The 23,467-nt window shown below is 41.4% G+C and overlaps 1 protein-coding gene across 1 annotated transcript in view; it reads left to right on the forward strand.

Annotated features, from left to right (window-relative positions):
• Positions 1–434: 434 nt before the first annotated feature.
• The window catches only part of LOC129380275 (uncharacterized), a 24,116-nt gene continuing 1,083 nt past the window's right edge, over positions 435–23,467 (forward strand). Inside the window, exons 1-6 of the mRNA XM_055061076.2 lie at positions 435–568; positions 6,712–6,774; positions 9,811–9,935; positions 15,242–15,297; positions 18,885–18,990; positions 20,824–20,889. Coding sequence (XP_054917051.1) covers positions 6,742–6,774; positions 9,811–9,935; positions 15,242–15,297; positions 18,885–18,990; positions 20,824–20,889 — 386 coding nt within the window. The 5' untranslated portion in view covers positions 435–568; positions 6,712–6,741. The remainder of the gene's footprint in view (positions 569–6,711; positions 6,775–9,810; positions 9,936–15,241; positions 15,298–18,884; positions 18,991–20,823; positions 20,890–23,467) is intronic.

The raw sequence follows: 23,467 nt of genomic DNA on the forward strand, positions 1-23,467 counted from the left end.
CAATTTTCCGCAAGGGGATAATTTGCTCAGCTTAAGATGAGGTAGCTATCTTCACTCTGCAAGAAAGATTAAAAGATGCGGCAGAAAATGATGCTCGTGCAAAAAAAGAAAATAATAAAATAGATGGAACATATAAATAAAATATACAATATTCGTAATGCCCTCGTTTTCTGATAAGGGGCTCTTTATTGCTAGGCGGAGAGCCACTACTCTTCAAATCAAGAAGCGTCACTCACACGTATCGAACGGCTGAGCAATTTAATCATTCTTACAATACCTGTGAAGTTTAAGCGGTCCCTACGTGATGCGCTTTTTTAACAATGACGTATTGTTGCACGCCGATAAAATTATTTTACCTAGTATCTGCTGGACAGGTTGTCTCATAAAATTGAAACAATATTGCTAACACTAAAATGTGTTTTCTTTTTCAGATAATCAACGGCCGACAATTGGACAAAATATTACTGTAAACGCCTCTATCTTCTACGACACTAAGTACTTTGAGACATTTAAGACAAGACTCAATCATACAAACATAACGGAGTACTTAACAAATTTAACCCTTAAGGTACGATTCCGATACTTTCCTTTTACAGCGTAAGCTGTTAGGGGCTCACACCAACAGCCGTTTTGGTTTGCGGTGGTGTCATCCTCATCATTGTAATTGCATCGTGCCACTTGCCTTACGATGTGAGATGAGCGCCGCGTAGCGTCTATACGTTAGCCCTTTGCATTACAGTTGCATATTATTACACCAGGAGGCACCTCATGTAGTAGTTGCAAAGGTAATGATACAAGTCGACGGGGAAGCCTTGATGAAGAAAAAGACGATTATAAAGATTTATAAATATTGATGTAATGGAAAATATGTATGGGTGTACCAGATTAATTGAGTTAGGCTAGGTGACAGCTTTCCACCATCACGATCGAAAGGCAATGTCATTAGATCATCATCATCATTAGCACCGAACCGTGCCGTTTAACGGACGATGTGACGTGCGCGCCAACTAGCGTCTATACGCCCAAATTTTGCGCGACCATACTGCACCAGGTGTAGCAGTTCCATGCTGGGCGGACCTGGACCTGATTACCTCAAGCAGGCTATGAAGCTATTTGTCACCGCCCCATTTCAAAGGGGATGCCAATACATCATTATTATCATCTTTATCAGCAGCAACGTACCCTGCCACGGGTCAAGGGATGTGATATGTGCGCCACGCAGTCAGCATACGTGTGTTTATTCTCTGGTACATGTTATGGCGCCTCCTCACAATGTACGAACCGCTGCTGTAGAAGCGAATCGCAGAGCTACGCGCGCTTCTGCAACGACACAACATCGAGCTCGGTAGACCGCTGTGCAGAGAGCAAAATAAGCTGCAGCTTTCCGTCGATGCCTGGCGGGCAGTTCATATTGTTCTCGTGAATATGACGCGAAGAGACATCACCGAGAAGACCTTTCGCCGCGAAGGCCTGTCTTTCTTTTTTTAACTTTTCGCCGTTTTTTGGACGCAGCCATTTGAGATATGTTGGCTCAGCAGTAGAGTAGAAATCAGGCCATGCTGTCAAGATAAAATAAATAGCATGGTTATAGAAAGCAACACACCTCCTTGTGATTTCTTTCGGATCATGAGTATTGCGGTTGATTAGCGTGTCAAAATTTCGTCATCAGGGTACCACGCGCATCAAGCTTGGCGTTAGCAAAATGGCCTACCGCCAGTTGCTAGCACTGCCGACGCGTAAAGCCACTTTAAAGGTGTTGAGGTAGTACAAAGAGCGGAGGATGCAGAAATGGTAGCATCAGTCTTTATACAGCAACAGTATTTACAACTATGTTTTGCGACATGTCGTTTTGGTCAAGTCAGAGAAGATGTGTCAAGTGCCCTGTGAGAATTTTTAATATCCTGCATTAGCGAATGAAGTTTAAGCCCGTGAAACAGAAGCTTTTCACTTTTTGATTTATTTTTGATTACTTTATATTTATATGCTTATAAACCGTCCGGGTTCGCACGTCAAAGAGGGAAGGGGTATATTACTTTTATTATTATGGGCATAACGATATATTACGAGCATTAACAACCAGCAAAAATATACATGACATAAAAAAGCAGCACATACAAATATATATTTTTTATTTACGAGACAGTAACTAATGAAATTCTACAAAAGATGTCACCGCGGGCATAGTCATTGGAGAGAAATATAATTACATGCGTATTCCGTAACAAATTTCACTGGGAGGCAAAATATAGCAAAATGCCTTATTATGGACTCAATGTCACGTTTGATACTGGATCGCTGGATTTGGGGCGGCATACTGGAACGTGCGGGACGTTATATATGGAATTCTCAAATGCATACAGAAAAAATAAACTTCGAAGATACCGGAGCACTTCTATGGGCCTCTTTCACAGCTCTTCAACAACCGAAATTTTCACGAAACAGAAAACGGGTTCAAGAGAATTTTAGTGCTTCTAAAAACGGTTGTAAATTTATCAGTAATCTATGCTACCGGGAGGAAAGTTTTTCTATGGCCATACATTGAGACTGCCGTAGCTATTTCCTCAATTATAATCACTTCGTACACATCAGGTGTACAGGGGGTTGAGAATTGGTATGGCTATCGTTTTGTTAGTGTCGTAAGCACCCTGTGCCTTTTTAGCTAGACGTTTATCGTTCGTTCAGGACATCGCCCGCGTACTACCAGTGTTGCATAGCAAAACCGGGAAGGCAATTCTGCTGAGAAGAACGCTGTCCTTGTGGGGTCGCCGAGCCAATTAAGTCTTTGTAGTCATTGTAATGTACGCCATGGAAGTCCAAGAAAACTACCTAGATAAATGTGCTATCAGCGGCATTTCGGTAATTTGTGTTCTAATGAAACCGCCCTATAACAACACATTATGTGTGATGCAGGTATGTCTAATGTAACTAAATAAGTGAATAAAATAAGATGAAACAAATAAATAGAAATTGTAATTTCTCCATGTGTGCAATATAGGTGGAGCTGACAGTAACCGAGCCTAATCCTAAATTTGGAAAATACCTTGACATTAGTAAATTTTCAACACGAATTCTGTCATTTTAACTAACATTGACGCTATACGAAATTTTTTTGGTTTTGCTAATTTAAGCAGTGCAAAGTGGTTTGCTGCACCGCTTACAGAAAATATAAGCAAGGACGACCCCACCGTACCATGTCACAGTCTCTAAGTTTCATTGCTAAGGGGTCCATTGCGCACCCCAAAACGGTACACAAGGGACCCCTTAACAATAGCACATCAAGGCACCTTATTGTTAACGCTGTGTTAGAGGTGTAAATTTTACACAGGAGTGATTTTCTAGAGTCGGCATTTTGAATGATACAGACACTTTCGCGAGGTCTTGCATGTCTCTGCACAGGGTGCGTGGAGTAGAAGACTGAAATCGCTCCTTACAATGTGCGAAGACAGCTAGCTTCACTACAGTGAACGAAAAGTGAAATAAAAAGGTTGTTGTATACTCTAGTTTGTGACTGGTCCACAAAGGCTGTTGATTGCAACGTAATAATACGCTTTATAGGAGCCAAAATATGACACGGCTGCGATGGCGGCAGCGTGTCGGCGGTGTTGGCGACACCATCGACACGAGGCCATATGTCAGGCGTGTCGGCGCCGTCGCACGTAATCCACAATGCGGCGTAAAATGTCATAGTTTTCCATTCGATGGTTGCGCTAGCGGTGAACGGCGGAGAGCAACACCATCTGCTCCGCACCAACTGCACGCGTTCGCAAAGATCATAGTGGGCTAATAGCACGTCGCACTGCCGCTCACAGTTTGTAGTGGTTTCGAGTACCATAAGCAAAAAAAAAAAGAACAAGAATTGCCAACAACTATATCATAACGGCTGTCCACGGTAATGCGTTTGGCAATAAATCAATATAGTGACACCATGCACTGCCACTGTCGAAACGCATTATGTGTAGGGCATGTACGTCAGCCCGGACTCTTTTTTCACGTTTTCCTAAGTGCACTCGGCGCCATCTAGTGGCACTGCCGCGAAGCCTCCGCATGGCCTCCGAAATGCAAGGCACACAAGTTCGCGAAAGCGCTGAGAAACACGTCATGCGGCAGCCGAACTCGTCTCTCGCGCTTTTTTTTCTCGACACGCTGCGCCATCCAGTGGCACCGCCCAGAAGTCCGCGCACGGCCTTCGAGACAACAAACGTGGTGCGCCGGTGCGTGCGAACACTCAGAATTGTTCCCTCGCTTGCCAAACACCCAGGGGCACAAACGTCATGACCCCAGTTGACGAGAAGTTCTTAAAGAGTGGCACATACTTAGCATGCATTGCACAGTTCACTAAAAAGTTGGCGAAAAGGCGTTGACTGAAAAGAAGCACGCACCACGTGCATTCGACGGGCAACCTCGACTGCATCCGGTTTCTCGCCCTGAGAAACCCTTATGCTGTGGGTTCAATTTTGCTCAGCATCAGGGAAATTTAAGCGATCTTTTTGTCACTGCACAGCAGCAAATTTCCAGCGCTACAAACAGTTACCTACTTTGACGTCAAAGACTTTCTTTAAACAGCGCCACAGGCCTACTGGAAACAACACCGTTACCCAAGTTGGCATCAAATAGCTTTAGTGAAGCCGAACACAGCCCATGTGGCACATACCGAGTGCTCCAAGTGAGCGTGCAACAGTTCCTTAGAACAACGACACCTGCCAACTCCCGGTTCTAGATTGATCCATGTCAGTGTGAAAGATGTTCGCTGAAGAGGGGCACGTATGTGCGCATTGCCACATACTCAGTGATGCAAGTTGGTTCTACGGTTGCTGCCCAACTCTGTTACTTCAATACAGCAGTGAATAAGCGACCCATTCGGCCGCAAACTTCCCAGTTACCCAGGAAGGTGGCAAAATGGCTAGATACACAAGCACAGCGCCAGGAATGCGCGTGAACGGCGCCTACGATGGCTAACACAATAATAAACGTCTTCCGAATGGTAGCCTTTCTATTAAAGGTGCTGGGCATCGATCCCAGTGTGCAAAACGTAAGGAACCATTTACATGCACAGTTATACGAAGTTGCGAAACGAAACCTATATTGGTAACCTCAACAGATAGCGTTATGTAAGACAGCAGACTTATACTCATCTCGCGAGAATACTGAGGGAACTCATTAAGCTTCAGCGGTGGACACATTACGCCAAGTAAAATACTGGAACAACTCTGACAAACCGCAGGAATCGCTGGCATCAGCACGAGCAATATAACTCCAACAACAACGAGCGCACTTCAAGCACCAACCAATGGCGCCCATCATCAGTGGTTGGCAACCAATAACGATTCCACTGCCATTCGTTGATTTTATGCCGAATATACAGGCGTCCGATTACCCCGCAGCCAGTGCCATTGTTCTCAGCGTTAATGAGCATTTTGGAAATGCACGGGTTTCTGGCTGGGAGACACTGCTAGACGCCTGTTCTTTTTTGCAAAAAGAACATAATATGGACTGGTAATGACAATTACCACTTATTTGTCGCGAAAGCTGTAACTCACAAAAACGCAGATAAGCAAGAGACATGTTAATGATAATAGCAAGCACTTATGAGGCGCAGCTTATCTACTAAAAGTTTTCTTCAGTGAAATTTATATGTAGGAAGGTATATCAGTAGGTATTATTTCTGGCAACGTTTTAACACGAAAAAGAGTTGCTTATATACAAAAACAAACATGTATTGCACTGTTTGATTGGTCCTTAGTTAAAGGTGCACCATAACAGAAATATCGAGTTGCATGGCTACTGTCTCCCTACTTCCTGAGAATATACAAAATCTTTTTGCTATTGGACGGATGGATGGATAGATGGATGCTATGAACGTCCTCTTTGGAACGGGGCAGTGGTTGCGCCACCAAGCTCTTGCTTTTATACTGCCTAATGTCCCACCTACGTTAAACAATAAAAAAAACACGATGAACTCCCACAACCATATTTCCTGATCCCCCATTGCGATCTCTGCTTTTGTACGTCTCCGTTTCTTGTCGTTTCCCTTCTTCCACCAATCCTCCAATCGCCTCTTACTATGGATGCGCTAGAAGCTGCCGCCTATTATGCAACAAGCAAACACTAAAGCTCCAGCTTGATCACACAATATAACCGCTCAGCCTGGTACGGTGGACGGCCTAATGTCATCAAGAAAAGCGTGCGTGAAAACTTACTCCCTCAGCATTGCATTTACTATTGCACCCGCACGGCGCTATGCAAGGGCAATAGGAGTTTTAATGGTATATATATAGAAATACTGCGTATCAAGCTTCGAATGCCTCTCAAGAAATCAGTGGTCGTTCGGGAACCTTTTGTCTTCCCAGTGGAAGCGTAACTCAATGGTTGATTAAGGTAATACGGAGCAGCAGTATAGCTTGATTTATTTTGAAGAAGTTTAATTGAAAGACCATTGAAGTTGTACTTGTGACACTTGTATAACAACTTCTGCAGTTCTGAAGAAGTATTTAGTTGAACACCAAAAGACTAAGATTTCAATATCTTTAGGTGCAGCGTCGACAGTCAGGCAGAGGGAGCAACACTATACGACAAGAAAATGAAGTGAAGACACGCGGGCGCGTTTTTGTTGCTGGTATAATCTGTAAACGAGGTTATAGCTAAAATAATAAACTACAACTTTAGGCACATTTATTCCTTCTCCAGCATGTTTTTTTTTTTCTTGTTTTTCAGGCTCAAGAACATTTTCATAACGAGTCAGTAATGTTAACAATCGTGGTAAACAGTACAACGCAGGTAAGACAGCTTTAAAGGAATATTATGGCGTACTTTAGGACAGTAGGCAATATATCGTTTTCAGCTTTAGGATATTATAACCTCATCTTTGTGCTAAGGACGCATAATGGTGCTGTTCAAGTGTAAAAGCCGTTTCATTATTCTTCCCCGCGGATTGTTTCAACAAACGCGTGGTCAACAGTGTAATTACATTCTGTAGAAAAACAAAGGTTCGAGCACTATTATATTGTTACATTATAGTAATATAAGGAACACTGCAATAAAGATATCAGATGATCTTTCTCCTTATTTCAGAAAAGCTCGAGCATCCGCACGTATTGCGTAAAAATTTAGTGACTTCATCAATGCGCATAAATGAAACTTCTGCTGTTTTACGCACCATTGCCACAATACGATTATAAGGCACGCGTAGAGGGCAACTCCGGATTCATTTTGTCCTCCTGGGGTTATTTGACGTACGCTGGAAGCACGGTACGTGGGGCCTTCTGAATTTCGCCCGTATGGAAATATGGCCGCCGAAATTGGGGTTTGATATTGCTAACTCCTGGTTAGCAGCGCCGCGCCCTAACCAGTAAACAACCACGAGTGGTTGACTTAGAAGAATTAATTTGACAGGTGATCTGCAAAAAAATATTTCAAAATGGGACAAAAGCTTCCAATGAATGTCTACGTAACAAAAGCGTTTGTTTAAAGTGGGCACACGTAGATGAGACAGGATATAGTGCAAAATAAAGGCTAAGCCGTTTACCAGGTAGTGTGTGACTGGCCTTTGGATTTGAAAGGTAGGGTGTAGCTATCAAATGAAGCTATGTAGTTAGTTGTTTCAGTTGATTTGCTAATAAAATAAAAAGTCCGTGCCATGTAAGTAACCTTGACAAGGTACGATGTAGGCGTAGTTGTTATGTGTAGTGAGACCTAATTTCAAGTAGGGTTTTAAAACTTATGCTCCTACAAATATCATTTGCTCAAATATTATGTCCCTATCAATTATCCTACAATAGTAGGCACAGACAAAAAAGAAACTACGAAAGTTTCTCGCTTCACCATTGCAGCGCCTTAACTAATTTTGCATTGAGCATGTTCCTACCGACATGCCCTCCCATCCTATAGGTTGTATTATTAGAGCCTTTATTAGTGTACTATAATATTATAGGCACTATAATTATATTATACAACTTTGCTTACTATCTGTTGACGAAACAGTTTTTAATGTCCTTTTTATTTGCAATATTTGTAAGTTTTGCTCAAGTGTATAAAGCAACACGTATTTTTTTCATGCATTGGCAGATAATTTTTTTTAGTTGTAACCAAGTTTGAAAGAAACGTGCAGATTTGACGTACGATACAACTTTTTTGAGAAACATTTGGCAGGTGCCTGGCTATAACACATCGTTTGTGGCTCTGCAAAGCGTTACCAAGCGTCATTCTTATCACGCATGGGCACCACACATGTCACAATTTACCCTTCATGTCGTGCATGTCTTGATGTGTCAAACACCACATGCGCGTCTTGATCAACATCGTGATCGTTATTTTTACTTCAAACATTTTAAAAACTGCCCGTTGAAGGTAGCGTAATTCTCCTTCTCCGCGCGAATATCTGGAGAGGTGGACATTAGTTGCACGAGAGATCGAAACACATATACAGCTGAATAAAAATTGATAATTATTTCTCGAATAATTGCTTTATGGTCCATGTGATAAATAATGGATTGTAGCCTGTAAATCTTCAAGGCATGTCCCCTTGGAATGAATTATTGGAATGACACTACTTTGGTGATACGCGCCACTGAAGTCAATATAAAAATAGAGTGTTGTTCCACCTACTGATTTAACAAGACACTGTTTAATGCACTGAAGTTCTAAAGCAACAGCAACGCCCATGTATTTCGTCCTACAATTTTGTAAGTAATATCTTGAAACTGGTGCCATTCTGGAGATTCATTTCAAGTGGATACTACATGCCAACTAACCGGGGACGATTCGGAAATTGCAGTATGTGCCATAAAGTAATAAAACAAGACTATAATTATTACAATTTTTGTAATTAGATAAATGCGTGTTTCGTTTTCTGGTACCAGTAATCTCCGCCTCTTCGAATAGGATATCGTGCAAGGATATCGTGCTCAAGGACATGAATGATGTTCTCTGCACAAGGCATGAAAGTTGTAGAAAACTTAAAGATGATGACCACCCGCCGTGGTTGCTCAGTGGTTATGGTGTTGGGCTGCTGAGCACAAGGTCGCGGGATTGAATCCCGGCCACGGCGGCCGCATTTCGATGGGGGCGAAATGGGAAAACACCCGTGTACTTAGATTACAGAGCACGTTAAAGAATTCCAGGTGGTGGGAATTTCCGGAGCCCTCCAGTACGGCGTACCTCATAATCAGAAACTGGTTTTGGCACGTAAAACCCCATAATTTATTTTTAAAGTTGATGACCCTGTATATCTCGCTAAAAGAGCTACAACAGCATCTTGATCATGAGAGCATACCTATTAACCAAATTCGATGACATGCCGTGTCATAGATCCCATGAAATTATGTCACGTGTAATGTATTTCATGTCATACTTCTCATGGATATCACATCCTGCCATGCTATTCATGACATGATGCAGATCATGTCCTGCATACCGTAATGAATATTTAATTAAGAAATGACCACGACAATATCGTAATAACGAGGACGTACGTAGTACCGCAAATCTCTAGTAATGCATGCATGCATGTCGTGCGCTGAATAACCCAATAGGTACCATTTAAAGAGTGAGCATACCGGCATCGCGAGTGATGAGCACATAACAAGCCGTGCAAGTTGTTAGGCGACTGAGGCCACTAGTTTGGCACAAGAGCACCGATATATATATATATATATATATATATATATATATATATATATATATATATATAGAGAGAGAGAGAGAGAGAGAAAGAAAGAAAGATAGATAGACACAAAGTGTCGAAAACGCGTTTTTGTAGTACTTTCCTATTTTCTGAAGCCATTCATTGCAATTTTATGTTAACACTATTTTCAGAAGGAGGATTGGCTGGCAATGTACCCTAATGGCTCCATCAATGGTGACGCAACTTTGCAGAATATGACAGACTATGCAAAATCTATAAACGCTTCCAATAACTCTATTTTTTATCTAGCTTCAGGGTGAGTACTGTCCCAAATATCGACAGCGCGTATGTTTACAGCATTCGCACATCAGTAGAATCAGCATAAACAAAAAAGTTTATTCGTCATACTGAAATTTCGCGCTGTTACTTCACCTATTTCAGATAGAAATCAGAGCAAGTAAACACAGGCTGCTGTCAGTCAAATTGGCAAAGAGACGAGGGACCGTATTCGGAAACGATCCAGTTCCGCGGTACTGTCGCCTCGGCGATAGTTCGCCGTCAGGTGTGCACTGATTGGTTGTTCTAGAAAAACTGGATCAGTGACGTCATCTGATTTAACTCAACGAGCCAATCAGCGCGTGCCTGTGCGAACTATCGCCGAGGCGGAAGTATCGCCGAAATGGATCATTACAGAACAATGACCCAAGAAAGAATAAATAACTACTCATTGTTTTAGCATTTGAGGACCTCAACTTTGACTCTAATACTATAAATCAAGAAATAAATAACATTGAAGGCTGCCAACGTGCACGTATTCAGGTATATGGTAAATTATCTGCTCGTATTGAATAACCCTAAACTGCTAGCTCCCATCTTGCTCATAAAATTAAGGGGAATGAATGGAGTGCCGTCACAGAGATTTAATTTTACAGTTAGAAATGGTTTGCGTCTAATTCTTATGTTTGTGCCATATCACTTTATCAATCTTGAGTCGTACATGCCATACAACAAAATTTGCCGAGCTGACGTGGTCATCTCGTAGACGCGAACAAACTAAACTGAAACAACGTGCTTGGACTGTGTATGAGACCCTATAGACATAATAATACCGAAATATTACCGGAGTGCTGTTACTGCTACAGAAACGCTTGTAACAAAGAAAAAAATTGCTGTTTCGACCAACAGGCGAAGCGGCACCTGAGATATAAAATCATTAGACAGCTGTATGAAGTAAGGTTTGTGGTTCTAGCGGCTCTAAATATTGCACTAATCATTGGCGTACTAACTAAATTAGAAGCATGGAACCACTCATGCGCTACAAAACATGAACAGATATCAGTACATGGCTGAGGACACTCTCTATTTAAATCGCTTGCACGATGAAGAGCAACGGCAGCGCCCGAGCGACGGCTTCGTGCTGCCTTTAGCTTAACGAATCTTCGAAACTTGAGACTATGCCACCTCAAACACAGTGCACACGAAGCCATAAGGTATATGGTTATTCTTGCCTTTGTACATTCTGTAGATAATCTCCAAGATAAAACGCGCTCACCTCCCTTTCTTTTAAGGCACATCATAGGCGAGCGGGAAGACTGGTCTAATAAAGCAACCATTCCTCTGCGCTGACCCTCTCACACGTTTGCGCGCGTTCACAGCCAACAGCGTCGCGGGGTGAGACAGAGTTGTATCACACATACGAAACTTCACGGAAACGGCGGGAATTCGCCTGAAGTGTCCTTAGATATTGCTGGGCTGGCGCAATAATATTCAGTTCCAAAGCACAGAATCTATGAGAGCGCTGCATATGAATAACCGAAGTGGCAGCCTTTGATGAAAGAGAACTCTCCATCTGTCGACTCATAAAAAGTACCGCCGTGGGGAGGTGCTTGTCCCAGAGGCATTAAGAGAGCTGGCACCAGTGGCAAGGCACTTACGAAAATAGATACAGGCGGGATGTGCCAAATATTATGAAGGCACATGTAAGATACTGCCTTATTTTTAATAATTTGCCAAGTTGATTTATTTATTTATTTCACGTATTTTCAAGGCCTGAAGGCGTTACAGAAAGAAGTGGAGTCGAAACCAAAGTAATGCAGTAAAAATACAAACAAAAGGTGCTAACAAAAGATATTAACAAAAGACATTCTTAACAGCGGTCTTGAAGTTGATAGAGTCGGTGATGAGTGCGTTTGATGCGGGAAGGCCATTCTAGTCCGTGCTTTTCCTAGGGATGAAAGAGTCACTGTACTGACTTGTAAGGCACAATGGCACCCCGAGTTTAAGGCTGTGGTCAGTGCAGGCCGAAATATGAGACGAAGGGACAAGAAGGGTTTCATTTAAAAGGGTGTTCAAATGGAAAACTTTGTGAAAAAGGCAGAGACTGAAACATTTGACGAAAAATCAGCGTACCTGACGAAAAATCAGGTACGCTAAGAGTTCATTTCATTGAAGGGATACTTGCATAGCGAGAATAATTATATAAGAGAACGCGTGCGCCACTGTTCTGAATATTTTCTAGAGTAGAAACTAATGAAGAATGAGTCGAATCCCAAATGTCTGAAGCATACTCCAATTTGAAGCGAACTAAACTTTTCTAAAGAGTTAGCTTCAGGGAAGAAGGGACCGAGCTAAAATTACGGCGAAATTAACCAAGCATGCGGTTAGCGTTATTAGTAACATATGCGATTGCCAAGAAAGGTTATTTGATATGTGAAGGCGGAGATACTTGTAAGAGGTAACTGACGTCACAGGTGCACCATAATTAAGTACGTGTGCGTGGCAGTGTTACGAGATATTCGCATAACCTTGCGTTTTTTGGAATTTAGTTGCATGCATCAATTAAAACACTCAGTTAAGCAGTTAAGGTCGTCCAGCACCTCTTGGGAATCGGAATCATTTCCGCATTACTTTGAGCATTTACTCGATATTATAAAAAGTTTATGCATGGTTGAAATATAGTCATTTCTGTAATGTCACAACCTGTCGGACAAAAAATTTGGGCCGGTATCAAAGGCATTATAGGCTAACACAGTGTCTGAAAGAAAGCAATACCTGACACGAGAAAAAGAAATGCGAAGTCTCGCACGTTGCGCATATGCCAGTCGTTTAACGTAGCTACTTAGGCACCAAAGAAGCATGCATGCGATACTATGTATCAGACAAATGGTCTTCATTGCGCGCCTCATTCTCACATGCCAAAGTCACTCTTAAACGTCTCAGCAAGAAACCTCTTGCTTTGTAGGGCTAGAAAGAGCGATTAGCATAAGAATACATGAGTGCTAGTATACTTAAAGGACAAAACTATCATCATCTCATCACAGTGTAGACAAATGTCATTGCTTGCCTTAAGAAATATTTTCTTGTGGAGATTGTGTTCGTAGATTTCAATATGTCAACCCTTGCAGAGTGTACTTAAATTGTGTCTGTGTTTATACTGTACGTGACCAAAATGACTATCAAGGTGTGCATAATTTATTAATTACGAAGAGCTCAATTGCCGTAGCTTTAATGAGTACGATTGCCGTCACCGTCAAGCAGGGAATATTATTTGACTGTTTACGTAATCAGTAATTTATTCCGTCCCATTTTTGTACACTTTGTGTGCCCATTCATGCGTGAACCTGTTACAGGTTGGTAAGATAAAAAGAAAGAAATAGAATAATAAGAATGGTCAGGTTCTTTACGGCGAGATGCATACCATATGCTATTTTAAGTATAAGGTTTGCACCTTTGCAATTTACATTACACATATTTTTATAAGTGGAATCACTACATGCCCCCAGGAGAAATTGTTGCAGCGGAGGTGTCTTCAAAATTAAAGAAAAATAAAACGAAATAAATGCTACGAAAACATGGCAGAAATCGAACATCAGTGTCAGTAAGTCACAAGACAGGTGTCAGTGAAAGCGAAAAGGCAAAATGTAACAAGGCAGGATGGGTAGGCTAACACTTATTTGTCATGGCTGCGTTTCATACACATTTCGCGGCAGTAAGGTGACATGCGACTCACTGCTTGCGGTAACAACAGCAATTGGTATGTTGTCCCACTTACATATTGTGTGCGCAAAAAAGGATTTCAACAGTGTGATGCAGCACCAAATTTCTCACATATTCTTTGCCATAATTCATTTTTGAGAATAATTTGTGGGAGGCTTAATGTAATTCTGGCGATCATTGTCAGGGTTCTACGGGCTCACTCGTTCAGAAAGGAAAGTGAGAAAAAGCGGCGACGGGTTTCTAGGGAATCTCGGACAAAGATTTTTGGGGGTGGTAACGTTAATCTTACGGCAGAATGAATTAGCTGCAAAACGTGCCCTGCGGCTTTGAACCGCTTCTACCTTTTGAGTTATTACGTTAGTGCAAGGACCACACATGATGACAGCGTATTATAGAATGGGCGATACGTTGGTTGTACACAACACAGTTTTTACTTCCTGGGGCGACTCTTGGAGGCTAAATTTTACGGTTATTGTTGCAATATGCTTATTCCAGGTGAGATATGATGAGAAGGCTACACCTATATGTTTAAATTTTTCAGCAATAGTAATGTTTTCGCCATTCAGGTAGCACATATATTTAAGACACTGCGTTTATGTCTAACGCGGGTGTAGTTACCCATGGAGGGGTTCAATTTACACCATGATAACATATCGTTGAGCTAATTCTGTAAGCTGGTGGCAATGTCAAAACAAAAGATTTGTCCGTATAACATACAGTCATCTAGTGATATGCATGAAGTCGGACTGCTAATGATATCTTTAGAGCGACGTCGTTGAAGTAAATCAGGGATAGCGAGGGCCCCAGTACACACCCATGCGGACCACTTGATGTTACACAGATAAGTTCAGATGTCGATCCGGTCATTACAGCATTCTGAAAACGTTCATTTAGATAATTATCTACCCTGTTATTCATGCTTTAGGTTGGGCCCAGTTGCGAACTCAGAAGACGCTGGAAGGAGTGCGGTACTGCTTCGAAAACTTTTCTAAAGTCTAGTGTAATAAAGTCAATCTGTTTAGGCCTATCATATGCTAATATAGTATCACGTGAAAATTCTTCTATCTGTGTATGCAAGAAAAGCCTCTTCGGAACCTATTGTGGTAACGGACATTAAGTTATATTCGGCAGACTCATAAAATACACATGAATAAAAACGTGTTAAATCATGTTTGAGCGTACCCTACACACAGATGGATGCCCTGCAATTAGAAAAAGAATATTCAGGGCCGTGTTTACGTGTGACAACTACGCCGGCTATATTTCATTGTAATAGAAACAGAGATGACGATAAGGACTCTTTTTTTTTTTGTTGCCACCAAATACTTAAGCGCAGTTGCACATGATTTTAAAACATAACGCTGAACTAGGTCAGGACCAATTGCTTAGAGGTGACATAGCCATGAAGGCAGCGTTAATACGCAATCGAGCGATATGCAAATCTATGGTATATACGGAAGATGACCATGGCCATTGAAAGTGATGAGAGCCTTCATACAAAATGTATCATTGGAACAAAATTAAAACTGTTACATATTGTCTGGCACGCTAATACTAAGAATGTTTTCTATCTTAAGAGCAGAATAGACATCAGCAGAACACAAAAGTGCTTTCCATATTTTTCAGACACCTTATATATTCAGAGCATGATGGGCAGAACTTCCATCCCTATGGTTTGTCAGGTAAGAAAATTTACTAATATAAAGCCTTGTGTCTGCACACCACTACTTCACTCCACGCAGCTTGCATGTTGGTAGCAGGAGGACTTCACACCCACTCTACTAATATCTCTGTCATGCGACCATTGCTTTTTCTTCAAAAAGCATCTCAAGCTCCAGTACCAATGATTAAACTTGGCACGCGACATCAGTCGCGTAGCGCGCATAAGTGAAAAAAAAACATAGTGAAAGAATGGAGAAGGTTCAATCATTGATTGCAAATTTTGCAAACCTGTGCATTTCCTGTATTTTAGCCGTATTTTCGCCAAAGTCTATCATACTTCAGTGCTGCGGCATGAGAATTTCGGGAATGTTTAAAATACGTGTTGTGGATATGTAGAAGTTCGTTTTCACCGATATCCTCTCGCAACACCTCGCTGTCTAGCGCAACAGCAAGTGTCCGCTTTCGCCCGCTCTGACAATGACTCAGGAGTTGGCTCTGCTGCGTTGAGAAGCGCTTGTGCCAAGAAAGAGAGCGAGGGTGACGTGGTTAGTGGCGTCGCTATGACGCCCTCTCCCCTCACGCAATACCTGGCGTATTTACGTTGCAGCAAGTGTGCCCTTTCACCTAATCTGCTCCGTCGAGGCGCGTTCGTGACCTGCCACCGCAGCCAATGGCAATAAGAAGTTAGCCGCCGTTTTGCTACTACATATGACATAGTTCGGTTTTTTTTACTCAATAGGACATTTGATGATTTCTCATCAAAACATCCAGAATCTAGTCGAAGTGTCTCAAATTACGGAGGCGAGATATATATGACTAGGAGAGAAATGTTGGGCACTTCAGTGCGATCTAATTTTAATGCGTTAAAATTCGTAATATTTCCATCCAATTATTGAAACATAAATATATCTTCGAATAATACAGGCACGGAGAGAAACTTGGTCCATGTAATTAACTTTCGCGAGAAAATGGCAAACATTGGGTCAACGGCGTGGTCTTTACGTCCAAGCTAGCAGGCCCATGCAGACCCCAGCCCTCGCGAGACGGCGTCCAAGAGTGTCCTATACCATGTCGTATAGCATATAGCATGTCATATAGCATTTTATAAAGCATGACATGGCATATAGCATCAATATACCTAAGTATATACGCAACCTCACGCGAACGCTGAAGGCGACGTTGATGACGGCGGCCGAAATTCGCTTGGGGAGCTCACATAATTTATATCCATGTAATTCAAGGCCGTTATGCTCCCATCGTGCTAAATTGTTATACACGTTCTTGTAAAAATAACTAAAAAAGTACCTTGGGCAGAATAATGTGCCTGTATATGTATTGCTTTTGTGCGGATCGAAAAACAAATGTACAATATAAGAAAGAGGCACACAACTCCAGTTGACAACTACGTAAAGGAAATCATTCTTTGTGTGATTGGCTCGCGAAACATGTTTGTTTGTCTCTTAAGTGTATTTGTCGAGGTATAAATGTTCGTAATAACGTACAGCATGTGAAACGAAGAATATTTTTTGCTTGCAGCGAAGTAGACATGCTGGACATTATATGAGCATTCCGGGTGTCTCAACAAACACTTTCTTAAATTTTGTAAACGTGCCTGTGGCAGATAACACAATTCTAGTCTATGGACCAGTCGACTCGAAGAGACGGGCATAACTTGCAAAGCAAGAATTGAAATGCAGAATCGGCCAATTAAAAGAAATTCACTGATCAAGTGTTTAACCCATTAGGTTTAGGCACATATTGCAGTTTAGAAATTCTAGCGGGTGAGAGTGAGAGGCACGCCTACTTGTAAAAATTGGGTGGATGACACTATGTGCGAGATATGCGACGTAAAACTGTCGATTAAGATGCACTGTCATTCCACAAAACGTCGTTTTGGGAACGGAAGCATAAAAATAACTGGGACACCAATGAATTTCTTCTCAAATTTGGGAATAAATATCTCGAAACGAGTGTCATCCCCTGAATTGGTTGCGCATGGATCCATCTTGTGAACACACCAGCTATAATTTGTAAATTGCAATAAGTGCCATACGGGAATTCACTAAAAACCTAATTAGTGAATTTTTATTTGTTACTCAAATATTCATTTAAATTTTTGCGCAAGAAATTTCCGCCCATTGAGTAAACCAGTTAATGGACTAGAATTGTGGTATCTTCCACAGGCAATTTATGAGAAATTTTGAAAATGTTCGCTGAAACACTCGATATATACATGTGGAACGTCATATGTACTATTTGTTTAAATTTTCGGCGGTTTCCATAACGTCCTGTTTTACGCGGGCAGTTTCTGATGCATCGATTTCTCGAGTAAAATGTCGAGCGAAACATGCGAAGCGTCGTCACTCGTTCGATTGCTCGCGAGAAACGGAGCTATATGCCGCTTGTCGACGCATGTTTCCGTCGCGTAGTGTGACTTCTGCTCGACCGTACAAAAGAAAGCAAAGTCTTCTGCATATGCCAGTACCATTACCTCTGTTCCAGAAACAACGAAACCATGAATATTACTAGAGTGAATTACGTTTAAACGTAGGAGTTCTAAGGGCGAAAAGTAATGGTGATGAGGGACACCTTTGCTTCCCAGGCCTCTGCCGGTGACAGTTAACAATCAAGCGAGTTTAAGAGTGGTTGTAGCACAGTTTCACACCTTCAGATACAACGGAGCCGACGGCCGCATGCGCGAGAAGAGAGAACAGAAAAGAATGACGGACCCAATACATCGCCTTAGCTTAGTCTACTTGGAGCATTGGTAATTGGTGATGAAATCTGGGGCAGCGTTCCACTACTGTAGGGGCGATGAGTATGTTTGTTTGTATTGAGCGGCCTTTCAGACCACATATCTCGGGAGAACCAATAAGTATCGACAATGCAAATTGTAGCCTGTTTGACAATAGCTTTGGACCCTGTATTTCACAACTGAGAGACTGCTATGATCAGAGACTTTCAACGAGACTGATTTCCATTGTTGAGGCAGTGCATCCTTTTGTCTCCCTTGAAGAAAACTGTTCACTGTAATAAGTGTACTGTGAAGTGTTTGATTTGTGCTTGTAGACGTTGCTATAGCTGTTTTCGCTCGTGTGTAAATACCTTACGCAAGTACGTTTTATATTCGTAATAAATACCGCGGCAGAAAATACAAATGCGCCGGTGGTGTAGTGGTTTCAAGATCAGTCTTGTCCGCTAGAAATCCTGTGTTGGAATCGTGCCGTCGGACATTTTTATTAATGTTTATTTAATTATTTCAAACGTCTAAATGTGTGGAAAATGAGTTTGCAAAGTCGCAGAGCTGTTTGCGTTGAACCGGTGAAACGTAGGCAAATCCTTGTATTAACCGCTAGTCGCCTGCTGGCTGAATCACCGTTCGTGCAGCTTCGTAGATCATAGCACCACAGTTCTCTCCAGTAGTTATTGTATGAAACTCTGTCCTTGAAATCGTAACCCCGTAAACTACGTTTTCCCTTTAATGTTCCTAGTTGGCGACGTCCCGTTAAACGCGTTTGGTGTTAGAGGCCAGACACGAACGAAAACTGCCTGGAACTCGGCAACAAAGCTCCGCTTTAATAATCTTCCACTACCTGGCAAATTGCAGACGTCTCCACAAACGGGACATTTTGCAAACGGCCAAGCGGGGTGATATTTATGGAGTTTCCAGGATCGTTAAATGAACGCAGCATGGTGAGCGGAACGGCGGGCACGTGAGTCATGAATTTCTTCTTATCTACGTTCAACTGTATAATGTAATTTGCAACACACGTTAGGAAAGAAGGTAAACAAACTACGTCTGCATTCAGCGTTGACTCGTGCGCCACGGTGACGTTCAGTAGGCAGAGCGTCCTTGGCATGCCTTTTTCCGCCGTAGTCTTCGCAGGGGAAGGTATTGAAGACTAACATTGCGACTTTTTACTGCCAATAACTGCGCTTCTGATGAACGCATTGAAGCACTTTTTACGGCAAAATTTATCTACAATACCATTTTCAACTTCAAGTGTGTTCTTCTGCTTCGCAAAAAATTGGTTCAGGGCCCGTTAAAGTGTTTCGTATGCCGAATCAATGGCAGTTTTTATGCCCACCTTACATATAATTTGAGAATATCTTACCTTAAATTAATAAACGTCTCGTTTCCGACCCATATTGACTGGAATTGACAGGAATGTCTTTCGACTGTAAAGAAATTCTTGGTTGTAGTTTATGAACACAAGAATAGAACACCCAGAATATGTGCGCAGTTTAATCAGAGCGCAATACATGGCTCCTCAAATATACAACACCATCTCTAAACAGTTAAACGTTACTTCGTCATTACACATGTTGCTGCGAAACTCCTCGACAAGCAGCAGATCAGATCTCATTTGGAATTTCCCATTTCAATGAAGGCATTCGCGTGTTTAATAGTATAAGGCTATGTTGCGTATTCTCTTGGGTGACATGTTCTCAAGGCACACAACAGCACAATGGTAACTATAGCACCTGCCGAAACCGGTTACCGCATTTTCTCGCATCAAGAAATACGGTACAAACCTTCGACTAACCCAAAGGGCTGCAGGAACTCGTAGATGATTTGGCCCATCCGCCTTTTCAGCTGCTGGTAAAAAGGGAAAATTTTTGTCTTTGATATAGGACAATATGATAATTGCGGTTTGAACTTTGTGTGAACGTTTGTCATGTTCTTCTTTACGTGGAGAAAAATGCTTACGATAGTAATGTTGCTTACAAAACGGAAGGTTTTAAATGGTGCACAGCAGATGTTTGAAATCTAAGCACAAATCTAACAGTCTCCGCCATTCGATTTGTATCAGCTTCAAGTATTCACTTTTGGAAATGGTGCGATATTTGCTTATTTCGCATGTCGCAGCCACGAGAGAGACGTACCGATGGAAGTGAGTACCATTTCGAAGGATCCTGCTGCAAAGAGAGATTAGAGCTATTGTTGCTGCTAGCCAACATGGGACACCTACTCAGTTATTCCATTAAGAATGGAACTCTTAGGCAGAATATATATAAGTGTCTTGTTTGAATATATTTCTTTAGCAGTTTCACCATGTTCGCATCTCCTTCCAACAATGCGCGCTTTTGTAACTTCACAATTCCTTCCTTTAAGGAGCACAACGTTGAACGTGCGTCTGGTAATGGGCAGTTTTCCTGTTTTATTAATAAATCGAAGATGCTGTTACTCACGTACAAGCTCTGGAATCATATATACGCCTAGAAGTGCATTACATATTTATTTAGCATGTCAGAGAAATGTAAACATTCCTTACTTTTTCACCCAACTGCTTTAGTGCAAAATTTATAATTCACTTGTTTGTTTCCATGATGAAACGTTCGTCATTCGGATTCTCATGTTTCCTGAATTTTTAGATTTGGCACAATACTTAAATTTCGCTATTGTTAAACTCCTACTTCTGTGGTATGATCCAAGTCGTAAAAAAATAATTTATTGTATATGTTACATATTAAACCGCACTTATATCGTAAGTACTACCATGCTTGTTTTCTTATTTAAATATGCATTTTCTTCTTTCCTGCAGATTTGGTGTGAAACACAAAATCCACTTTGATAGTGAAGACTTAAGAACTATGAACACTACATTTTCGTACGTATTTTTTTGTTTGTTATCAAGCAAGCAGAGATGAGTGGCGTGCTATATTTGTCTCTCATTGCCGTTTTTCCTGGAGGAGGGAGCAAATGAATCATTCTTTAAGAAGTCTGTTTTACTGAGTGTTCCAGGTAACTCATGCCAAGAGTTAAAAAAATGTATGTGTGCACTACGAGAATGCGACCAGCTTAGGAATGCGTACTGCTGCCTTGAGCAAACTCACTATTATCGTAATATGAGCTTAACTTGTTACGAGAATGATTACCTTGCTTTATATTATCCACTCAATTTAAAATCTTTATTGGAGAGGTTGTGCAGGTCCGCAGAACTATCTGATAATTTACTTCCGTAACGATGGCTGCTTAAGTTTAAAGGTTCTTAGACTGAAATACAGAACGCGCTGGGAGTTGACAATGTATCACGTGACTAAGACCTTGTACGTAGCGAAATTACTTCCCTCAAACGCATTGCCATTAAAATTTTTCATATCGAGTAAACAAAACAAAACTGACGTTCTTAGGAGATGTACTGTTGCATACTTGATCTAGTACGTCATGTCCTCGCAAGAAACGGGAAGACCGATAGGGAACGCTGTTCATAACTAGAGGACAGTCTTGACCCTATAAGGACGCGTATTCTTTCTTCTCTATAATATTCACCCTGCTGCAATGTTCCATGTCAACCATTGCTTTTGCTAATGCTTACTTGTGAGTGTTAGTACTTTACTAGATATGCCAGTTTGTGCAACGTTACCCTGATAGTGTCATACTCTTCTGTCATGAAACAAATGCTTTCAGCAAGAGGAGCAAGGTTTCCGACTTATTGATCAGCGTATATCTACCAAATTTTACCAGGAAAATAGCCAAGTTGTGCATAAACAATATTGTAAGAGAATAACTCTATATTCTCAATTTTTAGCTTGTTCAGCGATGGTGGTTATTGTGGTAAACAAGCCAACCCTGAGACATGCACTAGTCACCCGCCGTGGTTACTTAGTGGCTATGGTGCTTTGTTGTTAAGCAAGAGGTCGCTGGATCGTCTCCCGGCCACGGCGGTTACATTTTGATGGGGCAAAATGCGAAAACACTGTTGTACTTGGAATTAGGCGAACGTTAAAGAACAACAGGTGGTAGAAATTTCCGGAGTCCCCAACTACAGCGTGCCTCATAATCAGAAAGTGGTTTTTGCAAGTAAAACTCCATAATTAAAATGTTTCTTACCTGAACTAGTGCGCAGGATCTGCAACCAGGACAGCTGAGTAGGACGTAGGTACAAGGAATAAAACTAATCTGTCATTGAAAAAGCCGAAACTTACGTTGGGTACTTGTTCGTTAAAAGTTCTTCTCAAAAAGAGGCAACTGTCAAGATGGCGCCTTATACAAAGTATTGAAATTTATGAAACACACGTGCCGCAGCATTTCAGGAAAGTCGGAGAGCTTTCTCACAGTATCTTCGTAGCGAGCAGCTGTGCCGCACTCACAAGAAATGCAGTGTAAGCCTTCGCGTTATGTGCAGGCTGAAAAGGTGTGCGAAGATCGTGACATCGTGAATAACGCAGCCACAGAAAAGTTAGCCGACCCTTACATTGCGCCCTTCTTTGTTGTGACAGCTGCTCACAAGTGTTTGAAATCAGAACGTTCCTGCTGAAGGTTATCGAAAAATATAAGTTCCCCTTAAGAGGAAGCTTTAGCTCGGGGGCTCCTATCTAAATACATGTAAAAGGAGAATTCGTTTCTCTCGGAAAACACTGCACCAAATTTGACGGGGTTTGCTGCATTTAAAAGAAAAACTTAAGATCTAGTGACTGTTGGTTCCAAATTTTCGATTTAGGTTGTCATTTTTTTTATAAAACATTGGCAAAAATCGCAAATTTTTAGAAAACGAAACTATCAAGTTTACAACTCCGTAACCCAGCAAGAAAAAATGATATCGAAATTCTGTGAATTGTATCTGATAGCACATCTAAAGCGGACAACAATGATATGTTACACACGAACCTCAAAAAAGTGTGTCATTGTGTTATTACAACTTTTGCGAAACCCTCGTAAATAACGTAACAAATTCACGTAAGATGTAAAATGACATATCAAATTTGTCTGCTTTGAATGGTCTAATGGATGCCGTTTACAGAATTGCGATATCTGTTTTTGATGCAGAGCTATTAGTTTGTAAACATCGTGCTTCTATTTTTTTCAAACTTCTGAATTTTTGAAAATCTTTTTAACAAAATTCAAGCCCTAAATCAATATTCCGCTTCCAACAGTCACTAGAATTTAACTTTCTCTCTCAAATGCAACAAATTTCATTAAAATCGGTCCAGGGGTTATCTCAGAAAAACGTTTTTGCGTTTTTACATGTATTTGAATAGGCCGCGTCGGAGTTGGGCCCGAGCTAAAGCTTCCTCTTAAATACGATTTAAAGTTAGGGCTCAAAGCTAGTGCCTTTTGAAACGAAAGGGGCCAGCAAATAAATATCCAACGCGTTTTGGCATTTGGCAACACAGTCAAGGCGGTCACATTGAAAGGATTCATCGCAAAAAAAAAAAAAAAACACGCCCTCCAATGTATTAGCTCGC

Source organism: Dermacentor andersoni, chromosome 10, assembly GCF_023375885.2.
Source record: "Dermacentor andersoni chromosome 10, qqDerAnde1_hic_scaffold, whole genome shotgun sequence".
NCBI classification, from domain to species: Eukaryota; Metazoa; Arthropoda; class Arachnida; order Ixodida; family Ixodidae; genus Dermacentor; species Dermacentor andersoni.